Source organism: Amblyomma americanum, chromosome 1, assembly GCF_052857255.1.
Source record: "Amblyomma americanum isolate KBUSLIRL-KWMA chromosome 1, ASM5285725v1, whole genome shotgun sequence".
NCBI lineage: Eukaryota > Metazoa > Arthropoda > Arachnida > Ixodida > Ixodidae > Amblyomma > Amblyomma americanum.
Window position 1 is genome coordinate 184,734,674 of NC_135497.1, and position 21,530 is coordinate 184,756,203.

At 46.2% G+C, this 21,530-nt stretch overlaps 1 protein-coding gene across 3 annotated transcripts in view; it reads right to left on the reverse strand.

The window, feature by feature from the left end:
* Ac76E (adenylate cyclase type 2 Ac76E) overlaps positions 1-21,530 on the reverse strand; it is a 466,144-nt gene that overhangs the window by 51,856 nt on the left and 392,758 nt on the right. For all 3 annotated transcript variants that reach the window (XM_077647989.1, XM_077647990.1, XM_077647988.1), the window contains exon 8: positions 20,179-20,337. In XM_077647989.1, coding sequence (XP_077504115.1) covers positions 20,179-20,337 — 159 coding nt within the window. The remainder of the gene's footprint in view (positions 1-20,178; positions 20,338-21,530) is intronic.

Below are 21,530 nucleotides of genomic sequence, written 5' to 3' on the forward strand. Positions count from 1 at the left end.
CTCCTCTTGCCGCACTGGGTACAATTTTTAATGCGTTTATTTCTACTTAACACCCCACGCACTTTGCAGTCTGTCACTGACGAGAGGAGTCCGCATGCGTGTAATGCGTAGTTTTAGACAACCTTTTACGCGCACAAAAGTGGCGCCTCTATAGAAGGGCAGCAAGAAAGCAGGCAAAGGTCTGAGACGAATGAGCGCGAACATCATTTATCGCGGCTAGGAATTCTCCCAGCGCCGCGCCTACGTTATCCACTGATATATCTCGCAGTTCAGCGCATAATTTCTTGATCGCCCAACGAGCGGTGTGCGGAAAAGAAGAACTTCGTTTATGTTCTTTCGCTACCACGTTCTTTCTAGGAGAGAAATCCCTTCGGCAAAAAAAAAAAGTTGACGCCATTCTCGTAGAATTTTCCGGCGCGAAGGTCGAGATAACGAAGTATCGATTTCCGCCACCATGATCGCAAGAAAACGCGGTATTCGCCCATCAAGTGTTCGAACATCGGGCAGCTCGCAGTCCTCCCTGCCCTTCCTCGTGAAGGTGTGCTTAGTGCGCCAACATCGCTCGTGAACACTTATGCACTTACATAAGCACTTCAGCGCCAATCAGTGTAGTTCGTTCGCTGCCGGAAAGGGAGAGAGGAAAAAGCAGAGAAAGCGACCATCCACGGCCGAACTTCGCCGGCGAATTCTGCGCCCAAGACTGCGCGGTCACACGTTACGGCGGACGAACTAATCCTGCAGCACAACATTAGCGCCCATATTGGATTATGAGGGAGTCTGCTACGTCGAGATACGGGGAATAAAACGGAAGGAGACGATTGTTGTCCCTGCTCTTGCTTGCGCTGCTTTTCTTGCCGTAATGAGCTTTATTTCTCTCGGTACGAGGCAACGACAAAAAAAAAAGAGAAAAATACCATGAGCCGCACACACAAGCCATATCGAAACACTGAAGCATTTCTTGTCTTCACTGCCAGCATGTATACAAACAGCTTTTTACCATGACGGGAGCAGTGAAAAGAGGCCATTACTAGGCTACGCAACATGTATCGGACGTTAGGAATTCCTAATAAATGTTAACTCACGAACGCTATATGGAATATGATAATAAAGACGTCCAGAGCAAAAAAAAAAATTTATTAAAGGCTCGCGCAAAATGTCTGCAATTTGTTTCTTCTTTAAATGCTGTAGAATTCCTGGACGAATATAGAAACTTTCCGCATGTTTACCAAGCTGAAAAATACCAAAGAAAGCAGGGTAGGGTCATTCCCTGCGGCGGAAGCGTCGGCCACACCACTAACATGCTCTGTGTCGACGCATGATGCGCAAGGCGCCGCACGTTGAGAGGGCGACTTCGTGTTTGCTGAGTCGATTACTGTGCATACAGTGCGAACCGTTGGTGGTGTGTACTTTAGTGGTCACAAGGCATTAGTCATACCAAGGGATAATGAATCGAAAACAACACACATTTTGCACTGTGAACAGCGTTTTTCTTGAACCATTCATCACCTGCTGGCGATAGTTGATAGTGCGTCGTTGCCACTCTTGATGCTTCATCATCTTTACCATGTCTGGCCCCTTAGCCTGACTCTCAGCCTAGTGTTCTTTGCATGACGTCGGTCCGCTGCGACACGCCGCAGCTATCGGCGTCTGATATCTTACGCGGTGGCTTAAATGCCTCGTCCCATATTCTGTGCCATACACCATAGCACATGTCGACTTACAAGTGTCCTTGTTCTGGCGGTGCCACTCTTAACCGGTTTCCACATAGGTTCCAGCTGCTAACTGGAACTAAAGTAGAGCTTTAAAAAAAGTCTACTTACGTTCCAGCTACTAGCTTTAAGTATCGCTCAGATATGTAGTACTTTGTTGCAGACTTAAAAAAAATGACCGTAGTATATGAAACAACGTTCCACTTAATTCGCAAGCTTTATGTGCAACAGTGTTCAAACATGTGTATATCTGGAAAACCATCACGTCTTCATTCTGAATACCATTCTGTTAAACCGCGTTCATACGCGTGTTATACGCTAGTGGCCGTAAGTAGACGGACCCCGATTACCACGGTCAGTATCTCGCCGTTCAGAATGTGTCCTCCTTTTCAGCGAAACTACTCCCAAGCGACGTAAAAGTCGAGCTTCATTAGCCATTCAAAAAATCACAGTATCGCTTGTACATTGCTGTTCCCTGTAATGCTGTCGCATTTTGAATAGAACTGGAAAAAGAATTTCGGCAGACAATCTTGTTTTCCGTTTTTTTTCCTCTGCGGCATTCCGGTATGACATTTGACTGGAAAAGTAGTAAGGTGAAAAATGTTCCGAGTTGTATCGGATTCGTCGTGAAGGCAGCGCGAAAGAAGAAGACGGAAGGAAGGAGCAAGACACGACACCAGCGCTGTCTCACAATTAAATCTTTATTGGACGAACACAGATTATAAACCCACCTCATGAAAAATTTCTAAAAAGAAAAGAAAAAGAGGAAAAAGTGGGGACCAACAAGGTAACATGAATATGGCTGAGCTAGATATTCAACTGAGAAGAAAAGCACGCTATCTTGTAAAAATCGCTGTCCCAGTCAAGGAATACCAGAAGTAAACCAGTTCCACGTGTGGTCTAGATACGTTAGTTCATTCGCAGTCAGAGTAACTGATGACGTGCTTATACATGATTCTCCCTGCCTAGATATGTAAGAAAGCCTCACCTTATGAGTCGCACCTTATGAGTTGCTAATATTTCTGCTTGCCCATTAAGTGAGCTACAACATTTACATCCCCGGCAGTGGTCAACCAGGCGTGAAGACTTTGATCTCGAGAGCGAATTTTCATGATTTTTCAGTCGCACATTCAGACCGTCCTATTTGACCTATGTTTGACGTACAGTGGTGAGCAGCCCTGTCTAGAGCGCGCCGACGGTGCTCTGCGGAGCGAGACAGCGCCATCTAACGTTAGGCTCTGGGTTTGAGTTATGTGTCCCATGCGCATGCGCAGAAAAGACAGAGGGATGCCTGCTCATCGCTTCCTTGTCCAGCCCCCGCCTTGCGAGTTTGTTTCGTGTCGCCAGGGCCACGCTCCCTGCATTTGTGACAGTGTGAAGGTGGCCAGGGTGTCGCCATGCCGCCGTGTGTCACGAGTGCAACGAGATGGCCAGGCAAGCAGCTCGAGTGAGAGCGGATGCTCGCGCGTTTCTTCCTCCAAGTTTATAGATCTGTACGGATGCCAAATGCGGTGTCCCTTGTAGCTGATAACACAGCGGAAAGACAAGCTATCAAACTATACGCCTGCAACGCGTGGTGCTAACGCGCTAACCTTATACGGACAAGACGAATACAACAAACAACCAACTAGGCCCAATTCTCGCACTCTTAGCCTGGTGTGTGTTTGAAACGCGCGATCGCCCGCTATCACTTGCACTTGCTTTGGAAACGAGCGATCGCCCGATATCACTTGCACTTGCCCCCCAGCCGCTTCGCGATTCGCGCGAAACGCGTTGGTTTTCCGGCCGCTGTTACATAGTATCGACCACCCTTGACGGCGTGAAGCGCAAGCACTGAGAGGTAATGAGGCCGAGAACCCACGAGCAGGCAACGCTTTATTTTGGCCGCGCATGCGCACGAGATGCATAACTGAAACCCAGAGCGTAACGTTAGATGGCGCTGACTTGCTCCGCAGACCACCGTCGGCGCGCTCTATAGACAAGGCTGCTCACCACTAAACTCCCGGATTCCCTGTGGCGAGACCTACATAGGTCAAACAGGACGTGGTGTGAGCTTGCGAATGAAATAACACGAAAATGCGCTCTCAGGATCAAAGTCGTCACGTCTGGTTTACCACTGCCGGGAATGTAAAATTTATAGACCACTGCATAAGCAAGCAGAAATATTAGCAACGTATAAGGAGCGACTTTGACGTGAGATTATCGAGGCTTTTTACATACCCAGGCAGGGAGAATCTTTATAAACACGTTATCAGTTACTCTCATTGTGAATTAACTAACATATCTAGACCACACGTGGAACTAGTTTACTTCTGGTATTCCTTGACTGGGACAGCGGTGTTTTCAAGCTAGCGTGCCATGTGTCTTGTTACTCAGCTTTTCTCCTCAGTTGAATAACTAGCCCAGCGGTAATGTATCGAGAAGAAATATATTTAAAAAAGGAGAATGAAGGTATGTACAAGGGAGGTGCAGCCGAAGAGCCGAACAACAAAGGGGCGAGCGGATCAGCGCCAAAACTCGCATTTCGTCCTCGTCGTCTTCCACGCCTACGTCTGTCACAATATTTATATTATCTTTTTGGTCCCCACATTTTCCTCTTTTTCTTTTTTTGGAAAATTTTCATGACGTGGGTTTATATTCCGTGTTCTTCCAACAAAGATTTAGTTGCGGAATAGCGCTCGTGTCGCGTATTGCTCCGTCTTTCCGTCTTCGTCTTTCGCTCTTCCTTCACCATGGAAGTAAGTTCTGTCGAAATGGACCTGCGGTAGTCGCTATAACTATATCCGGTTATAGTTACGACGACTATCGCAGTTATAGTTATAGTTACAGCGACTTTTTATAAATATTTATAACTTGTATTTATAACGAATAAGGTAGGCTGTTTAGCTTTCCTTTGTAGCCGCAAGGCTGTGCTTGGTTGGATGCCAATAAGTAATTGCTCCCTTGTTTTACCCGGTTAACCCTTGACAGTAGCACGAAGTTGAGCACTGCCCTCGTCTCATCACTTTCCACTCCTGTTCTTCAGCGGTACCATAATAGTTATTTAGGAAGTATATCTTTTGGATGCATCAACCACGCAGTTAATACATCCACATGTTACTGATATGGGCCGCATGGTGGCGCAGTGGTTACGGCACTCGGCTGGTGACCCGAAATACGAGGGCTCGATCCCGGCCGCGGCGACCGAATTTCGATAAACCATAAACCATTGGTTTGGTCCGTGGGGGTTAACGTCCCAAAGCGACTCAGGCTATGAGGGACGTCGTACTGGAGGGCTCTGAATAATTTCGACCACCTGGTGTTCTTTAAGGGGCACTGACATCGCGTAGTACACGGGGTATCTAGAATTTCGCCTCCATCGAAATTCAGTCGCCGCGGCCGGGATCGAACCCGCGTCTTTCGAGTCAGCAGCCGAGTGCCATAGCCACTGAGCCAGCGCGGTGGCCCGGACCGAACCAAACCAAACATGTTGTGAATATAGCTTCTGTGAAGTTTTAAGTCGCTAGACGGGTGAGAAATGCGAAAATGCATTTAAAAAAAAACACGAATGCCTTTGTTTATTTTCTTTTGAGCATGAGTGATTCGCTGGGGCATTAGCACAAAGCAGTACCAGTCCAGCCTTATAGTTGTCAGGCGATTGTGTCCTTAAGTTGCTTCCGATTATATTTCACCTTGCCCAAACAGAGGCATGCTTCATGAAACAGCGTGAAAAGGGGTCGAGCTTCTCTGTAAAGAGTGGTCACTATTGTTTTGAGGCCAAAAATGTAATCGCGCGCAAACGTTCGCTTCTCGCTCACTTACACAATCTGTGCAGCGAATGTAAAATGAGTACATTTGCTTTATTTCAGTTTTTTTGCCCCGCATTGAATTTGCAGCGCCTATAATGATACGGTAGATAAACGTTAACGAGCCGCCTTTAGCGCTATGCTACTGACAGCTACTTATTTCGAATTCTCCCCCCCCCCCACCCACCCACCCAAATAAAGAAACGAACATTCAGACACTAAAGCGTCACTGATAGACGCAATGCATGAGAGACGATAACGCCATAAAGTTTATGTTCAGCATTCTTAGACAAACAGTGTGCATATGTAAATATTGAAGGTAATGGTCCATTATTCCGATGCTTAGCAAAATCTTTCTTTAAATGTTTTTCCATCGCTCGCATCAAGCATTTAGACTGCCATAGAAAACCAATGGGGAAACGTTTTTGACGATAGCAACAACCTTAATAGCAAAAAAAAATGAGAGCCTGCCGATAGGAGATCTGTGAATATATTGATTGTTACAGTGAAATCTTACAATGTATGAAAAAAAAAAATGTTTTCATAAATTCTTTCCCGTTTATAAATGCTTTCGTCCGGACTTGCTAGGTATGTATATTCGCTTGCTCTCGCTTTCCCATGTGGTCCTTAATAACAGACTTGCATCTAGCTCAACAACCGCACACTGTGTGGAAGATGTGACAATATAATGGGGATACTCCATCACCCAGAAAGAACGGCGGCGAACGCCGATGGCAATTTAGCAGACCAGGTTAAATCCGCTCTAAAACCTATGACCACCGCTACTCACTTCCCCTCAGTAATTCTGACACTGTTGCTCGCTTTCCCACTGCAAAAAAAAAAAAATGGCGGTGGTTTAGCTCTGGTTAAACCTGGAGTGACGGATAGCTACAGCTGGCTGAGTGGAACTTCGTCACGTGGCCAACCACGTGATCAGCCACGGCGCCGTGCCGCCGGCAGCTGCTCCGTACCACGTGGCCCACCACGCTGAAGGCTCAAAATGCTACTGTAAACTTCGCTCTGAAATGCAATTTGCTAATAATTTCGACTTCGGAGTTATTTTGGAGTTGTATTCTACTTTAAAGCACTTAATCCACCTCATTTGTTATCAGTGGCGGCATTGCCACTGACCCTACTGAAATAACCAATACACTATATACTTTCTTTAGTTCTGTTTTCTACGTGATAATGATATGATTCTGTCTTTTAGCCTTTCTACTTGCGCCTTGAAACAGAAACATGCGCTGGACCGGACTGTATTCCAAAAGCCCTTTCCTTGCACTTATTCCCTTTGCACATTTCATCTCAATAATTTTTCAAAAATCTCTTTCGACCGGCATTCTCCCTTCCTGAAGGAAACTCGCCACTGTACTTCCTATTCATAAATACGGCAACAAGCACGCTCTAATTATAGGCCTATCTCGTTGAAAGCATATATTGATGTAAGATCCTAGGGCACATCGTTTATAAACATATAAAATTCGCTGAAACAAGTAACCTTCTAACTAGGGCTCAGCGTGGGCTTCGTAGCTTGTTTAGTACAGGAACAGTTAACTGAATTTGCGCGTGACATTTTTCTTAATGAAGACGCCAATAACAAAATCGATGTCGTGTCTATTCATTTCTCAAAAGCTTTTGACATGGTCATTCGCTCTGAATTGTTGCGCAAACTGAACGTCGGTCTCAATTACCCTCAACTCATTAATGTGATTGCCTATTTCCACTCACACCGTTTCCAGTGTTTTCGCTTTAGTTCTGTCAATTATTCCGCACCTTATGTACCTTCAGAAGTTCCCCAATGCTCTTTCCTTAGCTCTTTGCCACTTTTACTTCGCACTAATCATTTGCCTAACCATATAACCTCAAGGATCCGTCTATGTGACGACGACTGTGGCTTATACCACACCGTTAACACTCCTGACGGCCAACTCCGCTTCTGAATAAGTTTTTGGTATGTTCTGCGACTGGTGTAAGGCCCGATATATCAACATCAATTTCAGCAAATCAGCAAAATAGTTATCACGACTTTCACTAACCGCTTGCTACTTTCGTGTTACGACTACTCATCACTGCAAAGGGTACATGAATGCAAACATTCTTGGAGCTGTTTTACTCTTAACTTGTCATGGTAAAAAAGTTTTCCACGCATCGCTTGTATCACAGCTAAATCACTGAAAAAGTTAGGCTACTTGAGGCGCACTGTACGAGGAGCTCCTAAAGAGACCTAATTACTCATGTATGAAGTTTTAATCCGCCCTGTTTTTTATTATGCTTGAAATGTCTGGAATCCTTATAAACAATGTGAAATTAATAAAATTCAATCGGTATAGTCCAAGGCTCTAAGATTGATTTGGCGCCACTATGACTATTATTTTTCACCCTCATCTACTCCGCCCTCCCTGAAAACGTATGCCCGCTCTCATATCGTCGGGAAACTGAATCTTTGAAAATACTCAACTTATAGTGCACTCTGCTTGCTGCCTTTCAGAAGGTAATCATATTTTGTTTTCGGCCCCATATACAACTAGGAGCCATCACAATCTTAATATTCAATCTATTTTTGCACGTGCTAACGCTTTCAAGTATAGCTTCTTTGCGCGTACTGTTGAGAGTTGCAACTCATCACATGGCAAGTCGCTCATTATCACTTTGGTTTGGTTTATGGGGGTTTAACGTCCCAAAGCGACTCAGGCTATGAGAGACGCCGTAGTGAAGGGCTCCGGGAATTTTGACCACCTGGGGTTCTTTAACGTGCACTGACATCGCACAGTACACGGGCCTCTATAATTTCACCTCCATCGAAATTCGACCGCCGCGGCCGGGATCGAACCCGCGTCTTTCGGGCCAGCAGCCGAGCGCCATAACCACTCAGCCACCGCGGCGGCTCATTGTCACTTTCAGATTTCGTGTGTGCAATTGTGTCGTTGTAAGGTGCTGGTGTATCTTGTGTTATTTTATGTGTATTTCTTATCACTGCCATGTGGTCTTGATGCGTGAAATTTCTTATTGAATTGTACTTTAGGTAACCCACTCTTTCTATAGCCCCTGGATGGGGCTGTTGTATTTTCAAATAAATAAATAAATAAATAAATAAATAAATAAATAAATAAATAAATAAATTAACCATCGTCCAAGGTGGGTATACTGTTAATGCCTTCCTGGAACGGCCTCTAACAGAAAGACAGGGAGACAGAAAGTAGAGTGAGGCTAATAATAATAATAATAATAATAATAATAATAATAATAATAATAATAATAATAATAATAATAATAATAATAATAATAATAATAATAATAATAATAATAATAATAATAATAATAATAATAATAATAATAATAATAATAATAATAATAATAAATTTTATTTGCTCTTTCCAGTACAAATGCGGGCCTGCCAAAGCCTCAGAAGGCTTCAGTGGCAGTGCTCGGCTGCAGACAGCACATAAATCATTCACCGAGCAGACAAGTTGCCATGGAAAAGAAAAAAAAAGGATGAGAGAAGAAAAATGGATTCGAAAAGGGCGGAGGCAAAATACACACAAACGGAGAGAAAACAAAAACATGTAAAAAACATAGCATCAAAACGGAATACCGGAACTAACAACGTAATTTAACAAGACAAGCTTTCACTATCTTTTTGGAATTAGCAGAGAATATTTCTTTGGGTAACCGGTTAAGAATAGAAGGAACGTAATGTTTTTGAAGACGCTCGCCATAACGCGTTCGCACACTAGGCACGAGAAACCGATCGCGAGTTCGCAGATCTTTAACAGGAACATATGGTGTACAAAAATCGCTTATCCAGATGTGCTTAAAAACTACTGTTTCAGAAAAAAAAGATGAGACAAGTCAGGCATGTGTAACAGTTCAAAAGCGCTACTATCTTCATTTCGTGCCCTACCGTACAATACTGATTTAAGGGTAGATTTCAGTATGCTGTTGACCTCCTTTCACCAAAAGGCAGAGCAGAAATAAAAGCAGCAAATACCATAGCGTAACACACTGTAGGCTAAGGCGTATACTACTTGCTTGCGTACATACATAGGGCAAATGGTCTTAATAGAGTACAGCAAACATGCAACTTTCTGAAGCTGAGAACAGACAAATGACAAATGGGTATTCCAAGACATGTCGGAATCGAAGAATACACCTAAGTATTTGACCGTTGACACAGGTATGATTGATGGACATTTGCAAAGAGCACAATTTGGTCTGTGCAAACGAATCGACACCATCATTAGAAATTCTCTCTAAATAATTGTGCAAAAATACTAATTGAGTTTTTTATTGTTAACATTAATTAAGTTATTGCTGAATCATTCCATAGCCAACTCGCTGTCGTGTTGGATAAGAGATAATGCTGTCTTATAGTCATTATGTCTAGCAGCTAAGAGCGTATCATCAGCGTATTGAAAAACACGGCACAGTTAGCAGACAGAGCTCAAGTCATGGACATATAGATTGAACAAAATCGGTGCAAGTATAGATCGAAGTATAGATAAGCACACGGAATGCCCTCTTCCTGCCCCACTTCTGTAAAGACAGTCGCTAGATATTCGGTTCTTACTCCTCCTGCTTCCCCTTGTCTGCCAGTACACTCTGGTGGCTCAGCTTTTCTCGCCCTCTAATAAAGAAAGAAGAGGTCAGTGGAAAAGCAGTTATGCGACGAATAGACCAAATTATGTTCTTGATTTCATGTAAAAAAAAGAGCATAACCTAAGCTGACGGAGCAGCGCGTAACTTTGTGAGACTTTCGCTTAGGAGATTTTACACGGCCATTGTACACGCTGCCTTGGTGGCGCTTTCGTGATCATGTACTGAGAAGCGCAAGCAATGCGAGCGGGATCATATGACGAAAATCAGGAGGTAAATGCAAGAAGACGCTATCAAACCTTACCTGTTTTAAGCATGCGGAGATTCTCAGGTTGTGAAGGCTGTCAGGTTCAGTATTACATTCAACCGAAACCTACCTTCGTGAAGACCCCAGGATATGTGACTGAAGAACTAATGCATTCCCTTTGTCTGGTTGGCGAACAAAGTTTTTTTTCTTACTGTCTGATCAGCTGTCAAGGTGTCTCCCAGCTTTAATATTCAAGCCGCCGGTCCACAAGCTGACTTCGAAGAAGATGCCAGCAAAGCAATTTACTTGATACCGCCAGTTCTTGCAGCTGACATTGTACCGTTTTTGCTGTCTTTTCCAGTGCGCGTTTGATCTCCTGGTAGAAAGACCACCGCCCACGCACGGCTGACGACCTATTTGAAAGCGCATGAAAGTAATATTGGGGCGCATAAAAACTGCAAGTAACTTGCTCAAGCCTGCCTGCCTTTTCTTCCATTCTTTTCGTTAAGACTGAATTCCTCTCACGCTTCCTTGTGCTACGTGAGGGCCATTCTGTCTGAAACGAGGTTGCTTTATAGTTCAAGGACGCAATAAAAGGCTTGCAAGCAGGATGCGATGCCGAAAAAAAAGGGCAGAACAAAGGTGACACTGCGCATGCAGTGCGTCGTGAATACCGGATGAGAGCATTTCCGATTTAGCGTGAGCTTCTGACCTGCCGTGAGGTCCGCCCAAGCAAGCAGTAGCAGCAGCAGCTAGCTGGAGGTTAGAGAAGACCCCCAGGGCGAACTGGGAGATGACAAAAGCGACCGCAGGAGTAAGTATTCTCTGCTCTAAGAAACGAAGAAGACTGCGGAACTGGCGCTTTATAGACTCCTATAGGGGTATGCGGGTCTGAAATAAGAAAGGGCATTGGGGCGCAGCGAAAGAAAAACGTATGGGAAGGAGCGAGGCGCGCTACGGAGCGGTTCGCTATTCATTTCTAACGCGCGCGCCCCGCCAAGGCAGAGAAACAAAAGCGAGCCGGCCGAGAAAGTCTCAGCTAAGAGGATTATAGCGTCACAAATCCGGCCAGATCCTCGATGAGCCTCGGGCCTGGCCAATCAAGAGGGCCTCCAGACGCGCGTCGGCCGGAGCAGCCCTCCGGAAGACCACTCCGTCCTTTCGCCCGCGGGACGCCACGCTGAATGGTCCACGTGGACGACGACGAAGGGCCAGGCCTGAGAGCCCCGAGAAAGGAGCCACGGGCTCCCCAATCAGTGCTTTACGACGCCCCTCCGTGTCGGCTGCCATTTGTTGGGTGTTCAAAAATCGCCTCTGACATTTTTGCCGCAGCAGGGCTCTGGCTGTTCAAGTTTTGTATTTTATAGCGATTCTTTCCCCAATTGCTATCGGTCACTGCCGCGCTTGACGTCACGGTTGACGGCAATGGAAGTCACCGGTTCTGGTAGCACAGCAATGGCGAAGACAGAAAAATGAGCCGGAATTTTTAATGCGAAAGCATTTCTTGCCTCATGAGGGGCGAGGACACGATGTGTCACGCTTTCACCAATCTAATTCAATCCACAATCCAATCCATAGCCATTCAACAAGCGAAACAATAATCCACAATCCAATCCAGAATCCAAGAAGTCATGAACTGTCAATGAACAAAAATAAATGAAACCCGGGCCTGCGGCTTTCGAGACGGCGATGATTCCGCGGCGCCACTTTTATTTCTTTATTGCGTAGAATTAGTGCCGAAAAGAAAAGTCTAAGCACGCTTACGCCGCAAAACACTAGGCCACCTTACCCTTGCATGACACCTCCTTCCAAAACATCAAAAGTCTGGGAGGCACACGCACGCATCCAGATAGGGGAGCCAGTTAGGCGGCTCTTGCAGGACAGCATATACTCCCCGCACCAAAGCGCATTGTTCACGAAACAAAGATTTCGACGACCGTGGTGATTCGGCGTGGTGGTCCATCATGCGGCTCTTCCAGAGACTACATAGTCCCAGCAACATAAATAGATCATATGGCACAACACAGTTCTTCTCCACAGGCAAAAAAAAACGTATACTTTAGAGTGTGATGTCAATGTCCTTCTTAATTGTTCGCTGTAAAATGTCCCAGAAGAATATAGCGTCAATGCACAGAATAAAACAATGGTCAATTGTCTCTGGTGTAATGCACAGGCGGAAATTCAGCGTCCATGGCGCAAGCATCTCCTTAGCATGAAGCCATGCCTTCACAAGCAGCGTGGATGTGTGCAGTTTAAAGAACAATGTTTTTGAGGCAGAAGCAATGCACATTCGCCTAACACGTTTTAGAACACTGGCGTAAGGTACTCCAGAAAAGGTTTCTGATACAACGGTACAGGGAATAAATACTCTGTAAGTGCCTGAGTCATCTGCCTTCTGGAGAGGCTATACAGGTAGTCTAAAGAAAAACGCACAGTGAGGAAATTGAAGGTGTAAGAAACTTTCTTAAGGAATCCCCATAAAGGCCCCTCACGAGTGTGTCCCGTCGGAGCGAATAGGAAAAGAAAATGAGCACTGAGACGCCTAATAAGCACAGCTGCTAAAAGAGGGGTGGTTTGACGATATGATAAAGAAAAAACGCGAAACAAGGTGATGCACGAATAAGTGAACAAGGCCGATTCCACCAGACTCTAGAGAAAGAAATAGCTTATCGTGACGCAAGGGTTCTCATTGGGAACGCGCCATACGAATGTAGCAAATATTATGTGCACCACCGGCACTTTCTTCCTCGCACAATGGAGAACCTATAACACATAGGGAAGTTTTGCAAATAAAAAAATGTTGCAGACTTGAGCCCGAGCAAACACTGACAGTTTCCTACCCATCCAAGCCTGGGTTTGTCGCCTCATGGAGACTATGTGTGAATCCCAGTAGGAGCCACTGTTGCGAATTTGGTGAAGAGGAACCCTTAGGTAGTGAAGCGAGCCGCAGTCCCAGCTTATGCCACCATAATGACTTGACGTTGCACCCCAATGACCCGACCAAAACCCCTTGGATTTATCTAGATTAAGAGGCGCACCTGATACCTCGCAAAACTGTTCAGTCAAATGCAATGCCTCAAGCACATTCTTTTTGTCAGAACAAAAGAGGGCGACATCATCTGCATAGGCTAAAATCTTAATTTCACATTGTGCCAGGGAGAAACCACGGATAGATGTGCAGTTAATAATACTGAGGCGAACGGGTCCAAGATAAAGGGCAAACGACACAGGCGATAATGGACAGCCTTGGCGAACCGATAATTTCAAGGGCATAGGTTTGGTTAACTCTTGGTTGAGAATTAGCCTTGTATAGGACCACTTATAGCACAGTCTTATGCCCCAAAGCAAAACATCTCCAATATTTGCATGGTCTAAGGCCGCAAACAAGAAATCTTGACGAACTTTATCAGAGGCCTTGGCAAGGTGTCTGATTTAGAGCTACTTGTCTGATCTCATCTGATACTGTCTCCACTACTGAACGTGCAATATGAATATGGCTTTGGATGCATCGGCCTCTGATATCGCAGACGTGATGCGTGCCTATTAAGTGAGCGAAAACTGGCTGCTGACCATTGCAAAGAACCTTTGCAAAAAAGTTTCTAATCTACATTACAGAGAGAAACTGGACGATATCTCTCAATTGTTTTCAACTGATTTGAATATGTGCTCTTTGGAATTAATATAGTACGCCCAGAATAGAAAGTGGGTGGCAAAAAACTAACATCGTAAAAAGCCTGGAAAACCTCCATCAAGACAGGCGCTAGGCAAGTGGAAAATGTTTTATAGAACTCGCTAGTAATACCATCTGGCCCAGGAGATTTCCGAGCCGTCAGATCAGAAATGGCAGATTGAATTTCGTCCAAAGTGATAGGCCCCTCCACTACAGCACGCTGCTCATCGTCAAGTCGGAGCAAGGCTTCGAAGAAGTGACTGTAATCTGATGCCACATTTGTGCCCGCACAACCACCAAACAGCTTCCGATAATAGTCAAAGAAAGCCTCAGTAATACCAGGACCATCGCTGTATGTGCAACCACCATACTCAATTTCCAATATTTCTTTAGCTAGTGCAGTCTGCCTTTCATTACTCAGGGCCCGACGAGATGGTTGCTCATCCAGAAACCTACGGGTCCTAGATCTTATCAAGGCCCCTTTGTATCTTTCTGTTTCAGACTGTTGAAGCTCTGCTTTTACGGCAATGATATCTTTTACATAGACACCTGGGCTAATCCCTGTGTATTTGATAATCACGTCCGCTGGCTTCGGTTGTCAGGTATGGCCGCGCTTCCAAGCAAGGAGCTAGTGCAGTCTGCCTTTCATTACTCAGGGCCCGACGAGATGGTTGCTCATCCAGAAACCTACGTGTCCTAGATCTTATCAAGGCCACTTTGTATTTTTCGATTTCAAACTGTTGAAGCTCTGCTTTTACGGCAATGATATCTTCTACATAGACACCTGGGCTAATCCTCTCTAACTCATGTAGCTCAATCAAAGTACGGCCGAGCTCTCGAAGGTGATGTCTCTTCAAAAACGCTATTCTTGCTGAGGCTTCAATAGTAATGTTTTGTTTCTTGTTTAAATAAGTCCCATTTTTGCAAAACTGAGAGATCACCGCGTGACCACGTGTCATTCAAGCAAGTAGCTACAGCACGTTTGAAGATTTCATCTGAGAGCAGGCAGCTATTCAGCTTGCACAGCTTCCATCGAGGATGGCGTATGCGCCGACTGTACCTCTCTATCTGAAGACACCATGCAGTGATCACTGAAGAATATTGGCCGCACACACTAACCAAAAACGCTGGATAACATGTCTGCTGAAACGTAAATCCTGTCAAGCCGAGCACTAGAGGAGCACTGAAAATGAGTGAAATGAATGTTATGTCCCTTGTCTTGCCCAACATCCACCAGGTTGTATTTGCATGCCAAATCAGTAAGTAAAGCAGCACTAGGGTCATATCGCTTACTTAACACTGATTGGTCTTCATCCTTACAAACACAATTGAAATCACCGAGCAGTATAATTTTACGATCCGTGGACAAATGGTCGACTACTGACAGAAAAAATAGCCTTCTATCATGCTGCTTTACATGGACATAAACACAAACAATTCGCCACTGTACACCCGAAATTGCGAGGTCAGAGCAGATAAGTCGCCCGTCATCATCTGTGCTATAAGACACGGCAGTAATTCCCAGTGCGTTGGCCAGGAATAGCATGCACCCACCTGATAAGCCTCTCGAGTGACTAACGATGACATTGAATTTGACAAAAAAGGCTCGACAGCAGCTTCAGTAGCCTCATCAGAGGACAGCTTGGTTTCCTGGATGGCTGCTACACTCATACACCAATTTGTTTAAAAGATTCCGTAACTGATGTTGCCTTCGACGATTACGCAAACCCTTAATGTTAAGGGTACCGACCTGAAATGCTGTGACGCCCGCCATTTTTGGTGCTTGTCTTATTGAAGGTTATCCCCTGTACTGGGGTGGCCGGCCTGCAAATTGGCGGCCTGTAGGGCAGACATCGCCCTTCGTTGTGAGATATCGCCCTTCCCAATGCCACCACACCAGGTGCCTTCTGCTCATTGCCATCGACACACACCTCATCACCTGCAGGACGCTTCAAAGGTGCGCTGTTGTCCTTCGCCTCTTCTGAGACAGCCAAGGCTTCGGCCCATGAAGCCGAGTGGACCACGTCGCTCGCAACCGCGCTGACAGCCGACGGGGCACCGAACACACTAGAAGCTGACACTTCAGGCGACACACTGCTGCACTCCGGCGACGAAGGGGCATCGCCGGTGCAGAAGGCATGTCGCATATTCACTGGCTGAAGCGTCTCCACTGACTCTACAGCAGGGGTGTCCTGCTCTCGTGATCGCTGGGTGACAGATGGCTCCTGAGCAGCAAGCACAGGGCTCAAAGTAGCAGAGCCGGGCAGACCCGGGTCCGGTGGCTTTGGGTCTGGAGACGGGGGATCCTGTTTGTCCGTACTCGCAGGCAGACCCTTGCCGTTATTCGGTGCAGAAGCCTTTGGCCCATCTTCTGTTTGGAGCACATGACTCAGTTCACCCGATGCTTCCACAACATCCGACACATTCATAATGTGCTCTGACACCACCTCATCCTCTTGTGACCAGTTGCCTTGGCGCAACCTTTCGGCATAACTTATGACACAGTTGTCTACTATGTGCTCGAAGCGTCGGCACTGGGTGCATCGAGGCGTGCGACACTGACGCCGTACATGGCCCACACGGTTACAACGAAGACGCAGCGGAGGCCTGCCTGGGATCACAACTAAAGCTTGTACCCCGAAAACGTTGAGCGGGTGAGGAATTGTACTTGCTGACACTCCGTCCTTAAGCGTGAGCGAGATTTCACGGTTCGCTGTTTCTATGTGCTCCGTTCCGGGGCACCGCCACTTCTCGCGCTCGATAGTTTGTACAGTTCCAAAAGGCTCCAAAGCTTCCACAATCCTCCGGTGCTCCATATAGCGCGGGAGCGAAAGAAGCTTAATCTCCACGTTTTTGGTGTCCGGGTCAAACACGATACATATCGTGTCCGGGTCGACACGATACACGGCGCCACTTTTTCATCTGCATTGCATGGAAATACTGCCGAAAAGATAAATCTAAGCATGCATGGCGCCACGACGCTTTCTTTTGTTTTCAGCATGGTATTTATCACACGCGTTAATATGCAGGAAAGAGCTATATACATTATTTACCAGGTAATCAGCCACTAGCCGAGCAAGTTAAAGGAAACACAACATCACACAAAAAGGCTTCCGTATGGAAGCCGAAACGTCTTCGTTTTAAACAACAACCTTTTGGTCGGCGTTCCTTTTTCTTCAGTCATGAATCTTCTACCCGACCAGACGAGATTTCGTCAGACTTTAGATTTCACAACTAAAACGCACGTCGTAGCACCATAGGTGGGCAAATGCCCTAGTTTTTACTTTTCCTCCCTCACCCTCAATCAATGACCCTCCCTCACCCTCCCCCTCATATTGAAAAGTTATCCAGCCCTCCCTCACCCTCATCCTCCCTTCCTAAAATTTGCTGGCCCTCCCTCACCCTCATTAACAGTTGTTTTAGAACGCGAGTTATTTTTTGTAGTCGGAAACTTCTGGCGATATTACTCAGTAATAAACATACAAGACAGGCCCTCAAGGCACTATTGGACGAGAGCCTAGATGCTTATATTGCTGTGCATGTGTGTGTTGTTGGAGCTAATACTTGAGACAAAACCGAGACAGTTACGAGTTGAGCCCCAAAATATCACTCGGCCTTAACTAAACGCACGCACTGTGTGCCCTTCACTTATAACATTTCATTCTTATCTATATGCGCTGCTCAAATGAGTCAGCGCGTTGCGTCTAAGTACAAAAACTAATGTACGCCAAGAATATTTAGAAAACAATGCAGTAGCGTTTACCGCGACAATTACAATAAGTGCTAAGCACAGAATAGACCCAGAGCAAGGAAAGTTTGTAGGTCGCTTAATTACCATTACCCGATGGCATTTTAATAGCACTGGGTGTTCTGAATTTCACTGATTGTAATCTCCCTCCATTTCATGCGGTTTGCTGCGTGCTCATCTGATGGCGCTTCCACGCGCACGGATGGAAGATGATGGAGATTCCGCTTTCAATCTACAGCGTGAGAGACTGGCAGTTAAACACGCATGAACGCAGCTACGTGACGAAGACGACGACATTACAACAGCTTCAGATCTTGCCAGTTCGCTCAGGCAGGATGTTAAGATTTCTCCCAACTGATTGTTCATATGAGGGAAGTGTATGAACCGACCTACTTTAAACCGGAGTGGCACTCCCTCTTGGTGATGTGCTCGGCCTTATCTCGCGTCTAGTGCTCTGCTGCTGTGTCTTTTTGCGATGTGTTTCGTGGAATTTCCTAAAGGCTTTGTAAATAATTTAGTTAACGTAAATATAATAAATTTTCAATGTAATAAATACCATGCTTAAAAACAAAGCTTTGGCGATGGCTTAGTGGTGTAAAACAGCGGCCAGCGGAATTGATTTTTTAGCGCCGCCGCGGGTTCAGAACCCGCTCCCCCAGCTATGAATTTTTTTTTATTTCTTTAGTGTCTTCCCCAGTGCGACGCCGGCTTTCTGCTGCAGCGAGCCTCTTATGCTGTCACTTAGAATAAAACATTATTCAGGCCACTTCAAAATCAAACGGGTCGGTAAAATGCAGCACTTGAGCTGAATAATGGTAATGACTAACTTCCAGAGTCTGGAGTGAATGATTCCTGTGGTTGCCATTTCTGTGCCCTAGCGCTTCCACTGCGCCGAAAAGTGGTTGTCTGTGTGTCCAAAGCCTGCTTTAGCACGTGGGCCTCCTTGGTCACGTGGCGTTGTGACGCCATCACAAGCTGCTCACCACATTGTGAGCAAATTTACTGCCCACCATGGCAGTTCAATTAATGATTAGTCGCGAGCGATTCCTTAGGAGCAACATGGGTCTCACAAGCCCTACCGAACCGATGGCAGCACCTGCCATCGCAGCGCAGTGGCGCGTCGCTTAACTGTTTCACCTCTGCGCCAGGAGCGTAATCAGTACTCCCAGGGATCTGTGAATGTAGAGAATGACCCATTCTCTCGAAGTACAAGTCTAAATGATGCAATATCACGCAAAATTACATCATATGATATATCAACCAAACTAAGCCAGTTCAAGTCAGGCAAAAGCATAGAAAGTCAAGATCAACCATGAAAAACCAGGACTAATGGTGCTAGTGCACAATAATTCATGGTTGACCCCAAACTAAACCGCCCGTGATTTTTTTTTGTTTGCATGTCTACGCATTACCCAAACGCTGAGTGTCAGTTCCCTACCATGCCTGCAAGAAATTTGGTTTATAATACCAGGCGCGCGATTACATGGTCACACGTCTCATTAGGGACAGAAATAAACCAAAAGATATTCCTGGTATTTGAAGAGCAATACATCGTTTTCTTTTTTAACACCTCGTACGATGCGAGGCGTAGCGAGAGACACTTGTGAGCGAAAGGGCAGATCACCCACCGGCCACCTAGGGCACGTGAACTTGTGACGTCACACAACGTGCCCACCGGATTCTGAGCAAACTGGCCACCGTGGCAGGTGGCAGTTATATTAATGATTGGTCGTGAGAGGTTGCTCAGGAAGAGAAACCTGAGCCTCACAGAGCTCCGCTGGTGGCTGTGATTGAAGCAGCCACCTGCCGGGGCGGTGGCGCATAGCTTAACCGCTGCACCCATGCGCCAGGAGGGGTATGAAGACTCCCCGCGATCAATGATTGCAAAGTAGAGAATGACAATGTCTGCGAAGTGATGCGAAAAGAGTATCCCAGGCTACTGCAGGGATCTATTAACGATATCTCGTCATACCCTTAAGGCGGAGCTTAGGTGTCCCTTCAAGTTTTTTAGAAGCAGGTGGAAATTTCGTAGCGTGAGAAATGCCGCCGCAGAAGAGCCGCAGAATAGCCCAGGTCCTCACTTAATGTTTTTAGTCTTTTGGAAAATGTTGCAGGATTACTAAAGATGGCGGATGAAAATGGTGACAAAAAGAGCAGGAAAAAAAGAAATAACATAAAAATGAAATCAGCAAATATTACAGTATTATTTTCTCTACACATTAAAACGGACCCAGTGCTTAAAAACATCGCTGCATGCTTACATGCGGGCATGCAGCTTTGTGCGGTGAAGGCGGCGATGCAGAAGCAGCGGACTGTTCGTTCATGAGGTATTATATATTTTGGCTTCGGAGCGGCGGCACCATAATCTACTACCGTAATTCTTGACAAATTTGCCTCTTCAAAGAAAAAAAAATCAATGCACTCACCCCGGCACGCCGCCTGATTCCATGTGGTTGGCCAAGGTGACGTCGTCGGACCACACGTCGTACTGCCATTTGCGCAGGCCCAGAACGCCGCAGAGCACGTTGCCTGTGTGCACCCCGATGCGCATGTCCACGTTCACCTCCGTGGCCTCTCGGACAACCCTGGGAAAGAAAGGTAGGGGGTATGCTTATCCACGAGGCTGCAGCCCTCCGTCAAAACCGCAGCCCGCCACCCCATGCATACGGTGTAGCCGTCTTCGCTTGGATTTTTTAAACGGCCAAGCTTTGTCAACCATGCAAACCGAATGCCCGCAGTACGGCAGCACAGCGTTTTTTTTTTGAAACGATCAATAAGCTCTGCGATCGTGTGCGTTATTGTGCTTAAGTTGTCTGTGGAATCCCTGTGCTTGCCTTCAGCACATCGCTGAACACGTGCTGAAGAAGCGAAACGAGCCACACAATCGGTCGCCAAGTTTCGACGCCTGTGTTGCATAGTGAATTCGCCTCAGAATTGTTGTAACCTGTCTACTTTCCCCTTTAAGGGTACCCTCAAGTATGTAGTGCGATCCATATAACCGTGTAACGGTAACCTGCCTCATCTACAGTTCGGAGCACGAAATCAGTCGATGCTAAAGAGCTAGCAAGGCGGCAATTGAGGCTAGTTGGTTACACATACTGAAAGATTTAGCGCGCTACCACTGGGACACTATGCACGTAGGGCACCGGCGGAGACCACAAGACAAGCGCGCACTGACAACTGTGCTTTATTCTGAAAAAAAAGTGATGTATGAATACAGTTCATGCGCATGTCCAGAACAATGCACTCGAGAAATCTCGAAGACAAGTGCGTATTTCCTCCGTCACGTTAACGGACGCATCTGTACTCATCGCCCAGGAGCATCCAATTCCTACCTACCTAACAGTTGACGCACTGAGGGCACGTTTTCGACACATATCCCGGGTTCCCTCTCACATTTTGCCAGTCTACTTATTACCAGGCCGCGCACATCGTTTACAAACGCCATTGATGCACATCGCGCCATTCTGCCATCCCAGTTTACACCCGCCTCTAGACCGTCCTCGCCACTTTGGAGCCTGCACAATCCCCGTGTGCTTCTTTCAATGCCTGGCATCAGGAAGAAGATCGATTTATCGCCGATAGAACTAAAACAAGTCACTCGAATATTTCCATGAGCACCATGCAAACCGGGTGCACGTCTACACCGACGGCTCAGTGAACCATGCCAGTTCTTCGGACACCGTGGCCATCCCCGCAAGGACTACAGAAATTAGAGTTAGGATAGCTCACCAGACTTCTTCGACGGGTGCAGAACTCTGTGCTCTTCGTGTCGCCA